This window comes from Osmerus eperlanus, chromosome 13 (assembly GCF_963692335.1).
Source record: "Osmerus eperlanus chromosome 13, fOsmEpe2.1, whole genome shotgun sequence".
NCBI lineage: Eukaryota > Metazoa > Chordata > Actinopteri > Osmeriformes > Osmeridae > Osmerus > Osmerus eperlanus.
The window spans coordinates 15,281,410-15,299,522 of record NC_085030.1 but is presented as its reverse complement, the minus strand read 5'-3'; the positions used below and the strand labels follow the sequence as shown (position 1 = coordinate 15,299,522).

The window sequence follows — 18,113 nt, the reverse complement described above, 5'->3', positions numbered from 1 at the left end:
ATGAGCTAGTTCTGATTCCAGACTTACGTGACTTCGGAAAAAGATTTCCATTCAGTCATTAGAAATACAATAAAAACAAAGAATGCTCTGTAGCTTACCGGGTAAAAACGTGTGTAACATCGCAGCTAATTCGCGGCATGTATTCCCCCCCTCTCTGTCCCTACGTTCCTGTCTCTCTCCAAATGTCCAATCAATAAAATAAAGCTGACAAAGGCCAAAAATATTTTTCTTGAAAACAAAGTGAAGCATGTCCTCTCATGCTAAAGTGAGCCCTCATCGCCAGAACACGGCATCTTCGGTTATAGCGTTCTACAGCTGTCGTTCATGCGGTCAGGCTGAATGGGGATCGCTGACATCTCCAGGACCTGTTAGCTCTGTCGTCAGCGTGCAGTAGGCCTTCACGCCGTCACCTCTGCGGTTTCAACGTCTTTTCAAGTCGAAGGTTCCTTTGGTCTTGGGATCAACCAGGCACCGCTATCCAAAACATTCCCTGGCTTGGACTCCATCTCTTTCTTTTGGCAGGAGGTAGTATTTTTTTGTCTGTTGAGATCATTAAAGGTATTAGTTACCTCTCCCTCCCCAGTCCTCATTAGCCATGCTGAATCCATTTGTTTAGCAAGCAGCTCAGGGAGCGATGGAGAGTGCTCCCAAGCTGGGGATTGATTTATTAACACTGATTTTGGCCTTTGAGACCATCATGATGACGATAGGGGTGCTTCAAGAATTTCAATGGAGAAGGAATGGCGGTCTTCTTTGGGAGATCCTCCTTGCGTGGCTCAGCTGCGACCGCGTCTGAGGATGCTGTCTAGATCCATCATTCAAGCCGTGCAAATATCACCGAGACGTTTCTGAACCACGGAGAAAAATAGCTCCGCATCTGGGATATGGTGTACTGTACTCTCACATTATCAATACCGAGAGCGATGATATTAATTCATGCCGAGAGTGATGATATTAATTCATGCCGTAGATGAAATGTAGGCGTCGTGCACGCAGATGTTTGTGTGATAATATCTTGGAGGGCTATAGGTGCCCAGCTGTCTTTGTTGATTTTCCATCCCATGTTACATTTCTCTCCGAAATGTTTTATGATGAATCTACATATTTCTGCTCTCCGGGGGGATACATATTATTGGGAAGCACTCGATCTCTGCCTCCACTTCCTGTCGGCTGTAATAGCTTCCAGGTGAGAGGTGTTTCTCGGTCCTCGCCTGGGAATGCTTATTAAAACTGTTTTCCTATTGATACAGTTGGTTTGATACTTACCAGATTTGACAAAGTAAAGATCTCATGTTTGGCATAATATTACAAGAGAAACATAAGTAAATTATTTGGCCTGGAATTGCTGGAAATGTAACATTGTTAAAGCTCAGACCTGAAACCGAAAACGAGGTCCCCACTCCACATTTGGTTTTCATTATTTTTTGCTCGAAAATTTAACAATAGCACCCAGGGATTAAGTCATGGAACAGGTCACAGCCAAGCTAAACATCCTGCCTCCCCCAGAAAAATGAAGACAGATGACGAGGGGAAACAGGTGTAAAGTGTACTCTTGTGCCTTGCTTTTCCCTTTCACTGGGTGGTGTTCTGTACGGTGCTCGTCTTCGAGACACCATCCAACATCTCACTGAGGTCTCAGGGAGGGAGGAGGGAGAAGGGAGAGGGGCGGGGGGGGGGGGGGAGTCAAAGCAAAACAAAACAAAATACTTTCTGGTCCCCTCGCTCCCCTCTCCCTTGCACACACACACAGAACAGTACATGGTTCCTGGGAACTGTTGAGAGACTGGCAGGATCTCCAGGGGTTGAGCTCTTGAAACGACGAGTGCTTCTTCCAGTCTGCTACATATGTATGAGATTGAGTTTCTGACCTGGGAGGGCGGGGGTAGCGAGGGGGGGGGGGCGTACAGAGGTACAGAGGTCCCTGGGAGTTGCCCAGACTCACTCTGAGGGGTCACTGACTGACATGATGACATTATGAACCCCCTCCCCCCCCTTCCTGCAGTGTACATATAGTGCATGTTCTGCACTGTATATAGTATATAGGTATGCAGTATATATTACAGTATACTGTATACTATAATCCACATGCACACATAGTGTGTACTGTATATAAACATAATATTTTGTAAATACTGGTATGCTGTTTCTTCACGCTGAAATCTTGGACACAGTTTCGTATCTGCAGAATTTGTGTGCGCTTAATTATTTACAAATGTATTTTGACTGATAGACACTCACATGCTGTGAATCCAACAGTTTAACAAGTGACACACTGAGTATGATCATGTAACACTCGTCACATCTTGTGAAGAAATTGGAAACGCGTGTGTCCGTGTGTGTGTGCGTGTATGTGAGTGTGTTGATGTGTGTGAGTGTGTTTGTGTATTTGCAAAGTTTGAATTTTTGCTTGACATGGACCAAGAATATTAAAAGTTTTGTGACAGTGTGTGAATGGAGTCAAGTCCAGTGATGTATTGATCATGTGTCACACAAGGTCATCCTGATCAATGAAACTCTTACGGATCCTTACATGCCATCATGTGGGGTACAGTATGATTGGCGTAAAACTCAACACATCCATCACAGAGGACTCGTCTGCTCCAAGACAAAAGCCCCGACCAGGGTCTAAGGGCCAGGCTGACTGCAAACGTACGCACCCAGACCAAAATAGACATGGGCTCCACAGTCCAGTACACGCTAGAACATCTGTTAATATGATCTGCTGTGTCACATCCCATAATCTAAGCAGCCTCATGTGGTCACTGTAGTCTCAAGCCCTCAACTTAGACTCCGTCCTAACGATGAGGAAATCGCCGAGCCCTCCACTAAAATATGAGAACTTTATTGACAAAGCCTCACGGCTTGTGCAACACATGGTTTTGATGGGCCTACATCGAATTTCCCAAGCTCCTCCAGCCCCCTGCGCTTCCCAGGAACAGTCTCTGGCCAGCTTGAACTTTTATACCGGTGATTTACATACCTCTCCACTGCGCAGGGCTGGCGAAGGGCTCCGGTGTCATCACAGGGCTGAGGCCCAAGGCACTTCCTGTGCGAGATGACTTACAGTCGCTCCGTGAAAAAAGCTTGAGCGTTTTTCTTTTATTTCTTACGGTGTATGCCCCCCCCCCCCCCCACACACACACACACACACACACACTGACCTCCAAACTAGGCCTGCACAGTCACCATGACATCATAAACACAGAGGAAATTGTTTAATTCTTCAACGTTTGCAGATGTATGGAGAGATTGAGTGACGTTATGTCAGTTGATTCTACCCCCCTCCCCCCCATTCCCTAACAAAACACACCTGCATAGCATCCTTAACGCCTCCCCCCATTTCACTGATTGACCTTGTTTCAACAAGTCCTCCGAAGGCTATGCTACAGCATGTCAACTGTAAATGTAAATGCTGGGTGTTGCATGACAAAGTCGATTTCATCTTTAAAAAAAAAAAAAAAAAAATTCTGTCCATCTGTACAGTGTTCTGCGATTGTCTTAGCAAAACTGGCAACTGTCTTACGTTGCCAATTGCATCATCGCCATTGTGTCAGGATTTCACAAGTGATGGAAAGTGTGTTATATCATCTCATCGGGCTTCTTAAGTATTCCATCTTTCCCTGCCTTCACACACACATGTCTTGCTTATCCCAGTTCGATGTGTTGCCAGAGAAATCACCAGGGGGAAACAAACCTTGTTGAGATCGGGATAACATGACCTTTAAGAGTTTACAGGTTCAGTCTGAACCAGAACCCGTTTTCCATGAAATCTTTACAGATGAAACCTTGATTATGTATTATTGAGTTTTCTGTCTCAAAAATGTCAAACCCGTTAATAGTTTCTCTACGTGAGGAACCACTTGTTGTGGGACAGCGGCCATGTTTTCTATAGCTTGGGCAGCCTAGTTTCCCCCCCACGCTTGGCAGAACCTAGATGTATTTTGGCTACGACGCAGAGGGGAAGTGGTTTAGTTCTGGGAGAAGGTTTTCTTCTGCGGTGATTTGGAAGGTTTGGCAGGAAAGTCCTCACTAACAAGCGATCATGCATCTCTACATTCACAGTGTTTCTGGCCGGCTAGGTACTGTAAGAGAGGTAGCTGGTAAGCTGTGCCACCGAATGCTCTCCTGGTCGGCGGCAGACTTAACTTCCCGCCGACTCCCTCCGTCTCTCAGATTTCCGTTGTTCTGATCCTCCTACCTCTGCGTAGGATGTAAAACAGACTTCCTTGTTGGAAGCCGCAAAGTGGATAAAGCCCTTCGCTGATTTGAAGGCATCACAGAGAATTATCTGCGAGCGGAGGGCAACTCTATCTCTGTCCCACTGGAGCTGCTCTTACCAAGGAACCTGTTACAGCTCACGACCCCTTTGAAGCAACTGAAGTGGAACAACACACACTCTTCTTGTGCTGAGCCAAGTGTTGTTCAGTACAGTACTCATGTACCGTATCTCACTGTTTAGAATAGGACAAGTTAACCCCTCAAAAATGTGTGTGGGACCACATTTAAAACAGCAATACTGTACTGTAGGTGTGAATAAGTCATATTTTCATGACTTTTCCTTGCAGACTAAATGATGTTCAGCTAATGTTTGTGCAACCTGTCTGTGAGTCATCGAGAAGTATTTCCTCTATAAGTGAGACCTAGAATGATGATTGTGATCAATGTCTGTCAACTCAAGAGGTGTTGTTTTGCGGATTCAAGATCCAAGGCTTTTAGTTAGATCGATTTATGAGCAATTTTCAAGGGTGAACTTATTTAGATAGTTTATTGGAAAAAAAGGGTCTTAGTCCTGCTGGTCCCTCTAGAGATTCATGATCAGGTTTAAACGTCCAAGATCCTAATGGAGTGGAAGGATGCCAATACAGTTTCTAAAATATCCCGAGAGTATCCAAGCCAAATGTAATCTTTATTAGACTGTTTCTGTACAAAAAGCACTGGATCACAGAAAAAAAACATGCAGTATGTACAGCATGGTCAAAGACAGGGAAACGACAGCTGGAGGAAATCTCTCCAGTTGTATTCTAAAGACATTAATTAAACATTGTGCTTTGATATAATTTGATGATATATTTAATATTTCACAAAGATGCAGTACCTATCCCCCCTTTCACATTGAATCAAACATTGAGAAAGTACAATTTGCAGTTTTAAAAAACATCTGCTGAAAACCATGGCGGCAAAAGCAAGCTTTCTACAACTATGACAAAAAAAATAAAAAAATGCAAGCTATTTGAAAATTCAGTGTGTGGATGGAAAGGATATGAGGAATGGAGATGAAGGAAAGGATTGTGAGCAGTTGGCCAAGTTTTAACTTGGGGAGAAATTCCCATGTTTTCATTCAAAATGGGCTTAGAGGTCAACAATATTGAAGTCAGATGTTTAGTGAGGAGTACAAGTGGGCTCTAAAAGCTACATATCATTCTCATAATTCAAAATGGGTTTTTCCAGCGAAGCCTAACAGACTTTTACCTCATAATAATATTATGACTAGGTAATGTCACCCAATGGAGATTTACCTCACTACACATAATTTGTTTACAGTCAGATACATTATGTACCACTATTGTGATGTTTAAGACTGACTATGTGGGGTCACAGGTGGAATCGTTTCTCCAAGAAACCCTGACTAGACACATTCATTACGCCTTATAGGCTGACGGGCCTCGGATACCAAAGTAATTTCATAATAATTTCAATCGAAACCTTTACTAAATAAAAAAATATCATTTTAGTGTTCTTCATGCTTTAAATAACAGTAATAAAGGCATTGTGTTTGAGCATGGTCTATTGTAAGGCATCAATTATGTAGTTTGTCTTTATTTTTTGAAAACATTCCACTGAGATGTGGAAATATAGCTTGCATTACAGTAACTCAATTGCATAAGTAAATGATACAGATTGTGTGCAACGACGATAACACCACCACCAACAACATTAACATCAATGGAGGGTTCCTTGAAATCAGTGATCCTTACAAATGAGTGGTTTTAACTTGAGTACGGGTTTGTCTTTTACTATACATTCATCCTCATCGAAACATAATGAAGAGACTTGTGTCCATTGTGAGGATGGACAACATATATTTAACTTCAACCACAGAACTGATGGCTATGCCTTCAAATAAAAAACTAAAAGGAATGGAGAAAAGAATGGATTAGCTTCTGAAATATACAAATTCACATGACAAGGAGATTGCAATTTCAGGCAGAAAGGTCAAGTCCATAATGACAAAACACATGGGTGCATATCTGTACTACCCTTCGTCTTTTAGTTTTTTTAAGTTTTTTAAGATGCATTGCTCTTATAAGTGCCTCAACTAAAATAGTGCATTAAGAAATAACTGATTATACACAATTCACAATAATACACAAAGGACAATAATAAGAGGAAAAACACAAATGTTGTATACAAAAAGTTAAATATAGTATCGGAAAATTATTATTTTTTATACAAAAGTGGTGGAGCGTTGATCCTGCTTTCAAAAACAAGGGTGACCATGATGTCATGACGAGACTTTTTTGTTTTTACAAAAAGGTTCTTCCTCTCACTTGTTCACTCTTTTTACAATATCTAAAAGGTATTAAGACATCAAATGTGTTTACGTATATATTTGAGACTATCATTCAGGCCTAAATCACAAAAGGAATCCCAAAACATACGTTATAAATACATACAAAATAAGCACAATCAGAAGAATAACAAGAAATCTGGTACCTAAACGTGATTAAAACTGCTGCAAGCATTTCTGGTTAAAATCTACCACTCAACACACCCGGAAGTACAACTATTGTACTGTATTTCAAAAATGGTTGACACCCAAAAACAAACCCTGGAGTTGGCCTGACATTACTGAGATAACGTTGGTGAACAAATGTTATTATAACATTTGTATTTGCTTTTCCGGAAGAATTCCGCCAAACCTGTCATTAGATTAGAAAATCGCTGCATTTTCTTCCAAAATATGCTAAATACACACACCATTAAAAGCTATGGTACACAAAAGAAAATGCTAAAAGACACTGACGTTAGAGATCAATGATCTTTGAAGAGAATTTCTTGACATTGTCAGGGTTAGATTCCCGTTCAACGTCACACTAATTGTTTGAAATTTAACAGAGAGAAAGATAGTTCCTGGATTCTGCATTTACATCAGCTGTAGTCGACAATTCTCATTGGTTTTTCCTACTCACAGTGGTTCAACTGAGTCGTAGCCCAGTTTTTAAGAGGATCCAGTCTAAGGAAACTTCGGCCTTGCAAATAAGCCTTGTTAACTGGGACAATATTCACACAACCAGGTGTCCATACCTGCCATTAGACCATAGTCTATCATTCACATTGCTATATTTTCAGACTGGCTAACCTTTTCATCAGCGTGCTACTGGTTCGGACAAGCAAGATCACTCTTGTCCCCGATGTTAAAGAAGGAGCTGACCATGAAGTCGACTACGGGCACCTATACAAACATAATTTAGCGACGTTGAAAAGTTCTGTGGAACTGTGGCGGTCTGGATTTTGTGGTGTTGCGGTTCTGGTTCCTGGAAAAGCGGGAGTTCTGTCCACAAGGTTGGGGAAATTCAAGCTGCGCTTGTTAGTGATTCTGTGGGCCAGGGTTGCTGGGACTCCCAGGGCAGGATGTCTTCTTCACATAGGGGGGACTATGAGTCCTGCCATTGCTGAAAGACACAAACACAACGATTATCACTCAAACACAGGCTACGGACGGTATCAAGCGCATTGAGAGTCAACCCAAAATGCACAACATCGTTGAGACATCTTGATCTGTTGTGACGTCAACACTCGTCTCTGCTTCGAAGATCAATCATTCGTATCGTGACGCATACGTCACTCGTAAATAAACTGACGAACTGCAACTGAATTACACGATAGAGAATGCAACTGAGTTATAATGATTTCGGTTTTGACGTTTTGAATATGAGTAGGTCCAAACAAATCCCCAAATTCATCTCCACCACAGAGCCAGAAGTTATGGATCAACTTTGACCTCATGACCTACCCCTATCTCAGCCTTATCGCTGTGGTTCGGCCGTGATGCACAAAGTTTACCATTACATGTTTCTCAGCTAAGGAATGCACCCTTTATATATTCTTTCAGCTGAAAGGGGGCGGGGCCGGGAGGCAGGAAAGGGGCGGGATGCTCACCCTGTAGGCTGCTGCCATTGGTGGTTGTGCAGGTGGGGGGCGGGGATGTCTGTGGCCGCACGACAGGGGCGAAGGCGCTCTTCTGTTTGACTGCAGAGATCATATGGACAGGAGAGAATGAATAAGGGCCTAGGGGTCCAGCGGAGAAGAGAGGGATGGAGGAGGAGGAGGAGTAGGAGGAGGGAGAGGAAGTAGATCCTAACGGAGGGCTGTAGGAAGTGACTGAAACAGACAGGCAGACAGACACACAGAGGTTGGTGAGTGGATGGACTGAGATGAGGTGCAACATGGTCATGCATGGGGGGGTCTGGGGTACATGGATGCCTGCCTATAGGGAAGGACTGAGGGCTGGAGACACATGCTCGGAGCAGAAAAAGGTGCAAAAATCTGCAAAGTTGATCCATAACTTGTTGGCCCGAATCAGATGTGGACAAAGACAGTACCTTTGACCCAAGGCAGCAGCAACTTCCGTTCTGGTTTTCTCCCGAAATAACTGTGTTTCTACAGAGCGTCTGCGCCTACAGTGAAATCACCCCACCACAAGCTGACTTCCTGTTTGTCACGCACTTCTACCATTATTGTTTTGGTCACCAATTTGTATTAGTCAAGGAAAAGGCAGCTGAAGTTGCTGTTACTACTGTACGGCTTAGGTGTGTTACTACGGTTACTGGGTTTGTTAACATCACATAACTCTAGAAGCATTACTAAACGTGCAGTGAAACAGTTGTCACAAAACATGTAGCCTGTATTTCTAAAATGTTACTTCCCAGTCCCCCAAAATACACAGTTGGTGAAAATCATATTCAAAATGGAACCATGTAATGGACAGTGAAATGCTTTTGAGCATTATGATATGAATCACACAATCAGTGCAGTTTTGCTTCGGTAAGGTACACATCATCTTTACAGTTATCGTGAGATGTTGAGTCTCTGGTTCAGCTGTGTGAGGTCAGACCGGAGCAGGAATGGCTTGATGAGGGTGTTAGTTGGTTAGCGATGGACAGCGATGAGGGAGATGAATGAGGGGACAGTCAAAGTTCGGCGTAGTGCATGGAACCACGTCTGTGTGGCGCAGAGAGACTAAACACACCCCTCCCTTCATCTCCTCAGCCCGATCATGAACCCTGACCTGAGACCAGTCCCACAGATAACCCAGGCTGCCACGCCGAGGCTGCCACGCCGAGGCTGCCACGCCGAGGCTGCCACGCCGAGGCTGCCACGCCGAGGCTGCCACGCCGAGGCTGCCACGCCGAGGCTGCCACGCCGAGGCTGCCACGCCGAGGCTGCCACGCCGAGGCTGCCACGCCGAGGCTGCCACGCCGAGGCTGCCACGCTGAGGCAGGGGATAACCTGGGGGTTATCCTCCTGCAGGTAACCAACACCCCAGTCACCCAGCTCTGTCCTGTCACTGTTTACGTTTAGCTGCTAAGTCACGGTTGAAATATACAGTTTGGCAATAACGTAAATCCGCCATCTGGTTAGGATTGTTTTAACATTGTTCGGGGTTACTCTAGGACTGTCCCAGCACACACATGCCCCCTCAGAAAACCACACTGAGCCCCATCTACATATCTGGACATCCCATCGCCTGCCATGGAGAAATGATCCGCACAACAGGTGGCTTGAGACGGGGTGAGGTGCTCGGCTGTGCCCCCCTGCTGAGCCCCAGGGCGGGGTACAGACTCACTATGCCCCCTGCTGAGCCCCAGGGCGGGGTACAGACTCACTATGCCCCCCTGCTGAGCCCCAGGGCGGGGTACAGACTCACTATGCCCACTGCTGAGCCCCAGGGCGGGGTACAGACTCACTATGCCCCCTGCTGAGCCCCAGGGCGGGGTACAGACACACTATGCCCCCCTGCTGAGCCCCAGGGCAGGGTACAGACTCACTATGCCCCCTCTTGCGGGTCAGAGACTCACTTGCGTAGGGAGAGTTGGCGCTGGATCCGTTGAGGAAGCTGGGCGACCCGGGGACCCCCAGGTTGGTCATGCCCGCGCCGTACCCGTTCATGGTGGACGTGATGGTGTTGTAGTTGGACTGCTGCGGGGTGGAGCTAGGCACGTAGCCGCGAGGAGACACACTGTTGGAGTTACGGGAGTAACCTGGACATGGGGAGGGAGGGAGGGGGGGGAGGGAGGGAGGGGGGGGAGGGAGGGAGAGAGAGCTTTAGTGGAAGAGAGAAATCGATGATTGTGTATTGAGGGTCGTATGTTTTGCTGGGGAAACCAGGAAAGGGTCTTTGAGTGGTATGATCTCCCTCAGCACTTAAAACAGAAACGCTACACCTACACCCTTGATGAAGAGGAGTGTGTGTGTGTGTGTGTGTGTGTGTGTGTGTGTGTCGCTGGTTCCCTTATGCAGGGGAAGCATTGAGGCTTTGCTGGGGATTGTCCCTTTCTGCCTCTCCCTTCACTGTGTTCACTGACATGTGTTTCCCATCGCCTGCAACCCCCTCAGCCCCCCTCCCCCCCAGCCCCCCTCCCACCCCTTATCCCAGGACAGAGACTAGGCAACGGTTCTCCTTCTGGGAATTGCGTTGGCCCAAACCAGGAAGTTGGAGAGAGGGAGATAAGGGAGGGAGGGGGGATGAAATGGAGAGGAAGAAAGGGAGAGAAAAAGAAAAAAAGAGGGGGAGGTAAAGGGTGGGAGAAAGGGAGAGAAACAGGATAAGAGAGGGGGAGAGAGAGAGGGAGAGAAAGAAAGAGAGAGAGAGAGGGAGAGAAAGAAATAGAGAGAGAGAGAGAGAGGGAGAGAAAGAAAGAGATAGATAGAGAGAGAGAGAGAGAGAGAGAGAGAGAGAGAGAGAGAGAGAGAGAGAGAGAGAGAGAGAGAGGGGGGGGGGGGGGGAGGAAGGAACACTGCTCTACTTGGCACACTGTGAATGTTGGGAGTGTGCCTTCGGGTCAGCAGGAACATGGGTGCCTCATGCAAGGATGGGGTGAAAGGTCACGCCAGAGGACCACTAGAGCTCTACGCCAACCAGCTGAGGAGAGGGAGGGGGGCGAGGAGAAGGAGGTGAGGAGGGAGAAGAGGGGAAGGAGGCAGGAAAGGAGGGGGTAGAGGATATTAAGTGGGGCAGGAAGGAGAGGGAAGAGGGAAGGGGTGTATGAGGTGAAAGTTCAGGTAACTACACCACTCTGCTGGGTTGAAAGACACAGGACAGCCAGGCCTGAGGGAACCAGTTAGAAACTCTATCCACCAATCAGGCGCTGACGTGGCGGGCAGGCAGTGAGGAGTGCCGCGCCTGCCCTCAGATGGGAACCAACACCAGAGGACGGCTGAAATCATATTTTTGCACGGAGACAGTGTGACACAAAGCAGATCCGTGGTGGTATGTTAGGAAGGCCTGAGCGGACCCCTACCTTGTGTGTTTGAGAGGCCCCTGCATGTAAACCGCCTGCTTTTCCTAATGATTTCATCTCAACGCGTAATTGAAGGAGACGTAAAGAATAACGTATTTCATCACGCTGTAACAGTGAGGGTGAACCAGTCAGGCCCTTGGCCTGCAGTTCCAGTGACTGTGAACGTAAACCTGTGGTATTCTCCATTTCCTCCCCAGCCTCCATGCTTTCCCATGACCTCATGGATTCCTGTAGGTGTTCTCTGCTCGGCGATGTCAAAAACAGACAATGGAGAGAGGGAGGAGAGGAGAGGGGGAGGAGAGGAGAGGGGGAGGAGAAGGGGAGGAGAGGAGAGGGGGAGGAGAAGGGGAGGAGAGGGGGAGGAGAGGAGAGGGGGAGGAGAGGAGAGGGGAAGGAGAAGGGGAGGAGAGGAGAGGGGGAGGAGAAGGGGAGGAGGAGAAGGGCAGGAGAGGAGAGGGGGAGGAGAGGAGAGGAGAGGGGGAGGAGAGGAGAGGGGGAGGAGAGGAGAGGAGAGGGGGAGGAGAGGAGAGGAGAGGGGGAGGAGAGGAGAGGGGGAGGAGAGGAGAGGGGGAGGAGAGGAGGAGGAGAGGAGAAGGGGAGGAGAGGAGAGGGGGAGGAGAGGAGAGGGGGAACTAAAATGGCGAGGTGTCAGGGGAGTGAACACAGTTTGGCGTGTGTTTTTTTGTGTGTGTGTGCGCACGTGTGTGTGGGGTGTGCAGGAGTGTGTGGGGTGTGCAGGAGTGTGTGTTTCTGTGTGTGAATATGTGTGTGTGTGGGGGGGTGTGTGTGTGTGAGTGTGTATACATGAATGTGCCTGGTTTCCATCTACAGTGTGTTCATGCTATCTTGCAGACAGGTCGAGAGAAGGACCTAGAATAGGATTCATCTGCAAAACAAACATGCATGGCCGTATATCTGTGTGTATCCCTCATTCCTACGCCCCTCAGAAAGGGCACGTTTCCAAACACATCCGTCTGTGTGTGTGTGTGTGTGTAGTCTGGAAGACCACAGTACTGTAAACACATGCAAATTTGCTGTCAAACACAGGATGTTAACGACAGTGACAGACACACAGGCAACAATATGCTCACACTGACTATATGCATATACATAAACACACCCACACACACACAGTTCCTTGAAACCTTGTGAAAGTGTGTGTGAGCTTGGTGTTTTATTCATGACATGTCTTCTGTGTTTCCTAACTCATTAGCACCTCCCCTTCCTTAGTGCTGTTCATGCTTTGTGACAGAGAGCGGGTGTAACACACACACACACACACACCACCCCACCAAGGCTATGGGGTGTGGCTTACACACACCCAAATGCACGCACACACACACCTAGGGTATAGGTGGAGCAGTCTAACTCTCTCACACACACACACACACCACCTCACCAAGGGTATAAGTGTAGCAGTCTAACTCACTCACACTCACACACACACACACACACACACACACACACACACAGACACACACCACCTCACCAAGGGTATAAGTGTAGCAGTCTAACTCACTCACACTCACACACACACACACACACACACACACACCCACACACACACTCACACACACACACACACACACACACACACACACACACCACCTCACCAAGGGTATAAGTGTAGCAGTCTAACTCACTCACACACACTCACACACAGACACACACAGACACACACCACCTCACCAAGGGTATAGGTGTAGCAGTCTAACTCACTCACACACACACACACACAGACACACACAGACACACACCACCTCACCAAGGGTATAAGTGTAGCAGTCTAACTCACTCACACACACACACACACACACACACACACACACACAGACACACACCACCTCACCAAGGGTATAGGTGTAGCAGTCTAACTCACTCACACTCACACTCACACACAGACACACACAGACACAGACACACACACAGACACACACACACACACACACACACACACAGACACACAGACACACACCACCTCACCCAGGGTATAGGTGTAGCAGTCACACACACACGCTGCCTGGAGGAGGTTAGAGCAGCAGCTCTCACCCTGGTCCGCCTGTGAGGCCTCGGAGATGTTGACGGCCAGCTGGCTGCTGAAGGAGTTCACCCCCATCATGCCGGAGTGGGCGGCCGCGCCCGTCAGGGAGGGCAGCTGGTTGTGGCTGCGGGGGACACTGTACAGAGCCTCGGTCAGGTCTGCTGCCCGCTTCAGGATGATCTCCTGGAGGGGGAGAGGGGGGAGTGAGGAAAGGGGGGAAAGAGAGGAGAGGGAAAACAGGGAGGACAAATAGGAAAGGTGAAGATTAAACCCTTATTTCTTTCATGTGTGTGTTTGACATTCTGTTTTTATTTGTCTGTTACATGAATTCTTTGATCCCGGTTATAATGAGAAACACAAAATGACTCCAAAAGCAAGTAATCACCCTTATCTACAGTATATTTATCAAAAACACACGTTTTCAAGGGCTGTAACAATCTCTGTAATTGGTTTGATGTCGTGTCTAGAGGTGATCCAGAATCCCCTCACAGATGGTCTCTCTCCTGTCTCACCTCTACAGACGGTCTCTCTCCTGTCTCACCTCTACAGATGGTCTCTCTCCTGTCTCACCTCTACAGACGGTCTCTCTCCTGTCTCACCTCTACAGATGGTCTCTCTCCTGTCTCACCTCTACAGACGGTCTCTCTCCTGTCTCACCTCTACAGATGGTCTCTCTCCTGTCTCACCTCTACAGACGGTCTCTCTCCTGTGTCACCTCTACAGACGGTCTCTCTCCTGTCTCACCTCTACAGATGGTCTCTCTCCTGTCTCACCTGTACAGATGGTCTCTCTCCTGTCTCACCTGTACAGACGGCCTCTCTCCTGTCTCACCTCTACAGACGGTCTCTCTCCTGTCTCACCTCTACAGACGGTCTCTCTCCTGTCTCACCTGTACAGACGGTCTCTCTCCTGTCTCACCTCTACAGACGGTCTCTCTCCTGTCTCACCTCTACAGACGGTCTCTCTCCTGACGGCCATTATTTCTATGTTTTTTCTTAACTAATGTCACAAGTCTCTGGAAATGTGTATAGTGTGTGTGTGTGCAGTGTGTGTGTGCAGTGTGTGTGTCTGTGTGTGTGTGCAGTGTGTGTGCAGAGTGTGTGTGTGTGCAGTGTGTGTGTGTGCAGGTCCGTACCTGGTTGTTGTGAGGCATCCCGTACAGAGCCTCCACCAGGTCTGCAGCCCGCTTCAACAGCACCTCCTGCAGACAACACCTGAAGTCAGCTCCACACTGCACACCGCACATCCTGCATCCTACATCCTGCATCCTACATCCTACATCCTGCATCCTGCATCCTGCATCCTACATCCTGCATCCTGCATCCTACAGCACTTACATCCTACAGCACTTACATCCTGTGCCATACATCCTGCATCCTACAGCACTTACATCCTACAGCACTTACATCCTACAGCACTTACATCCTGTGCCATACATCCTGCATCCTACAGCACTTACGTCCTGCATTTGATCACTAATTCATTTGATATTTTATTTGTTATTTTTCAGTTATAGGTACAGCTTCATGGTCGAGTATTTAAGTGAGTTCATACGTCACAAGGATGTAAGATAGGCTTCTACTCAAAGCAACCTCAAATAATCACGTCATCTAAAACAAGGTTATAGTACAGACTTGCATCCTTCATCAAATTCAAAGATTTGACATTCGGGCTGATAAGTTTATTCAGTGAAACTAAGTTACAAGTTACTACTTTTATTAAACCGACAACACAAAAAACCGACAGCAGTATCAGGGAAGTGTTCCAATCTCAGATCAGACGGTTAAATCCCCCTCAGTGCATTTGAAAAGCCGACATGCGACACAACCAGTCGTATATTATGCTGGAGCTATAAAACGAGAGCACATTAAAGAGTGATCATTGTTTCGGAGAGTTTAAGTCAGAGATGAGCTTTAATGGGGAGCTTTAATGGGGAGCACTGTGCCTTCTAAACAACCTAAAGAAAACAGCTGTCTGCATCTCATTTTCACCCCCACACACGCCCTGTGTCACACACACACACACACACACTCACACACTCACTCAAGCATATACTCCCAAACAAAAACACACACACACACACACACTCACGTCTGCAGTTCCTATCTTCAACACTGAGCCCCACTCCCCTTCAAACCTCCTCATCCATGTGACACACAAGGCTAGCACATTTCAGAGCTTGTAGCGTCTCCCCCCCCCGCAGTCTGGGATGACAGAGTGTGCTAACTGAATACATGACATCTCTGTGTGTGTTTTCAGCAGCTACCTTCTTCGTCGGGCTCCCAACAGCCCACAGCAACAAGCTAACTGCAGGCTGCTTGAACTACACAAGGGCCTTCACTCAAAATCACTACTGGTGGCTCTGTGCCATGTGTGTGAGAGTGTGTGTGTGACAGTGTGTGTGTGTATGTGTGACAGTATGTGTGTGCGTGTGTATGTGTGACAGTATGTGTGTGTGTGACAGTATGTGTGTGTGTGTGTGTGTGTGTGTATGTGTGACAGTATGTGTGTGTGTGTGTATGTGTGACAGTATGTGTGTGTGTGTGTGACAGTGGGTGTGTGTGTATGTGTGACAGTATGTGTGTGTGTGTGTGACAGTATGTGTGTGTGTGTGTGTGTGTGACAGTATGTGTGTGTGTGACAGTACGTGTGTGTGTGACAGTATGTGTGTGTGTGTGTGTGTGTGTGTGACAGTATGTGTGTGTGTGTGTGTGTGTGTGTATGTGTGACAGTATGTGTGTGTGTGTGTGTGTGTGTGTGTGTGTGTGTGTGTGACAGTATGTGTGTGTGTGTGTGTGTATGTGTGACAGTATGTGTGTGTGTGTGTGTGTGTGTGACAGTATGTGTGTGTGTGTGTGTGTGTGTGACAGTATGTGTGTGTGTGTGTGTGTGTGTATGTGTGACAGTATGTGTGTGTGTGTGTGACAGTATGTGTGTGTGTGTGTGTGTGTGTGTGTGACAGTATGTGTGTGTGTGTGTGTGTGTGTGACAGTATGTGTGTGTGTGTGTGTGTGACAGTATGTGTGTGTGTGTGTGTGTGTGTGTGTGTGTGTGTGACAGTATGTGTGTGTGTGTGTGTGTGACAGTATGTGTGTGTGTGTGTGTGTGTGTGACAGTATGTGTGTGTGTGTGTGTGACAGTATGTGTGTGTGTGTGTGTGTGTATGGGGGAGCACCCTGAGGTGGGAGGAACACATTAACACTTTCAGACTGCCTCTGGTGCTTCCTATCAGTCTCTTCAGAACCCCGGCTTATTAGACCCACACTGAATCTGTTTATTGGATTTCCCCAGTCTAATTCCCCCCCCTCCCCCCCCCCTCCCTCCCTCCCTCCCTCCGAGGCCGCAGGCTGTTCTCCAGCCCCGAGGAGGAAGCTCCCGTCTCTCGCCGGCAGCTCAGCGGGTCGCCGCGGCGATGGCTCTTAATAACAATAACAGGGCGGATAAATAGATAAATATGGGGCCGGCTGATGGAGTGTGGCGAAGCTAAATAGAGGGACAAACGTGTGTGGCCTCTTTTGGGAGAGAGAGAGAGAGAGAGAGAGATGGAGAGAGAGAGAGATGGAGAGAGAGAGAGTAAGAGAGAGAGAGAGAGAGAGAGAGAGAGAGAGAGAGAGAGAGAGAGAGAGAGAGAGAGAGAGAGAGAGAGAGAGAGAGAGAGAGAGAGAGAGGAGGGGAGGAGGGAAGGAGAGAAGGACCGAAGGAGATGGGAGAAGAGAGGAGAGGAAAACCAAATGAGAACGAGGAAAGGAAAGGGTGAGTGAGTGGCAGCAGAGCAGGTGGAGAGGAGCTGGGGAAGAAGCCACAGTCACAGGAGCGCGGAGGAGAGCAGAGGAGGGGGAGGGGGGGTGTGTGTGAGGGGGTGTGAGTGTGTGTGTGCGGGGTGTCACCCAGGGGCTCTGGGGATGAGAGCTGGTGTTGTGGGACCCTCTGCTGGGGGTCTCCAGGGTATTACACTGACGAGGGCCTTCTGTCTGAACGCCAGCCAGGCAGACCGGGGCGCAGCAGCGTACATCCACCACCATGTGGCTGCGCTGCTATACCCACAGGAACGACGCTGTACTTACACTCTACGTGTAGGTTACATGTAACTACACGGCAATCACACAAGTAACGCCACTGCACAGAAGTTATGTAGGAAAGGCTACATAGCCTGACAGCGTTTCACGTGTCGGACGTTGATCCGGCCTGGCTGGATCCTGCTCTGTGAGCCACTCAGACGGATGACGAACGGCGACGCGGATACGGCGTGTAGACAGCGTGTTCGCTGGCGTGTGAACGCCACGTGAAGGCGAAGGTGAGGAGAGGCGACAGGAGGACGCAGGGCAGAGACACACGCGTGTCCGCGAAGGTGAGGAGAGGCGACAGGAGGACGCAGGGCAGAGACACACGCGTGTCCGCGAAGGTGAGGAGAGGCGACAGGAGGACGCAGGGCAGAGACACACGCGTGTCCGCGAAGGTGAGGAGAGGCGACAGGAGGACGCAGGGCAGAGACACACGCGTGTCCATACGGACACAACAGTCCAGAGGGTGGGAATGACCCAGGAAGCCCC

The 18,113-nt window shown here is 48.0% G+C and overlaps 1 protein-coding gene across 1 annotated transcript in view; it reads right to left on the bottom strand.

Moving 5' to 3' along the window:
- Positions 1–4,887: 4,887 nt before the first annotated feature.
- LOC134032346 (transcription factor COE1-like) overlaps positions 4,888–18,113 on the bottom strand; it is a 93,463-nt gene continuing 80,237 nt past the window's right edge. Inside the window, exons 11-15 of the mRNA XM_062476304.1 lie at positions 14,699–14,764; positions 13,572–13,746; positions 10,080–10,262; positions 8,161–8,382; positions 4,888–7,673 (exon numbers count right to left, since the gene is read on the bottom strand). Of these exons, the coding sequence (XP_062332288.1) occupies positions 7,642–7,673; positions 8,161–8,382; positions 10,080–10,262; positions 13,572–13,746; positions 14,699–14,764 (678 nt within the window). The 3' untranslated portion in view covers positions 4,888–7,641. The remainder of the gene's footprint in view (positions 7,674–8,160; positions 8,383–10,079; positions 10,263–13,571; positions 13,747–14,698; positions 14,765–18,113) is intronic.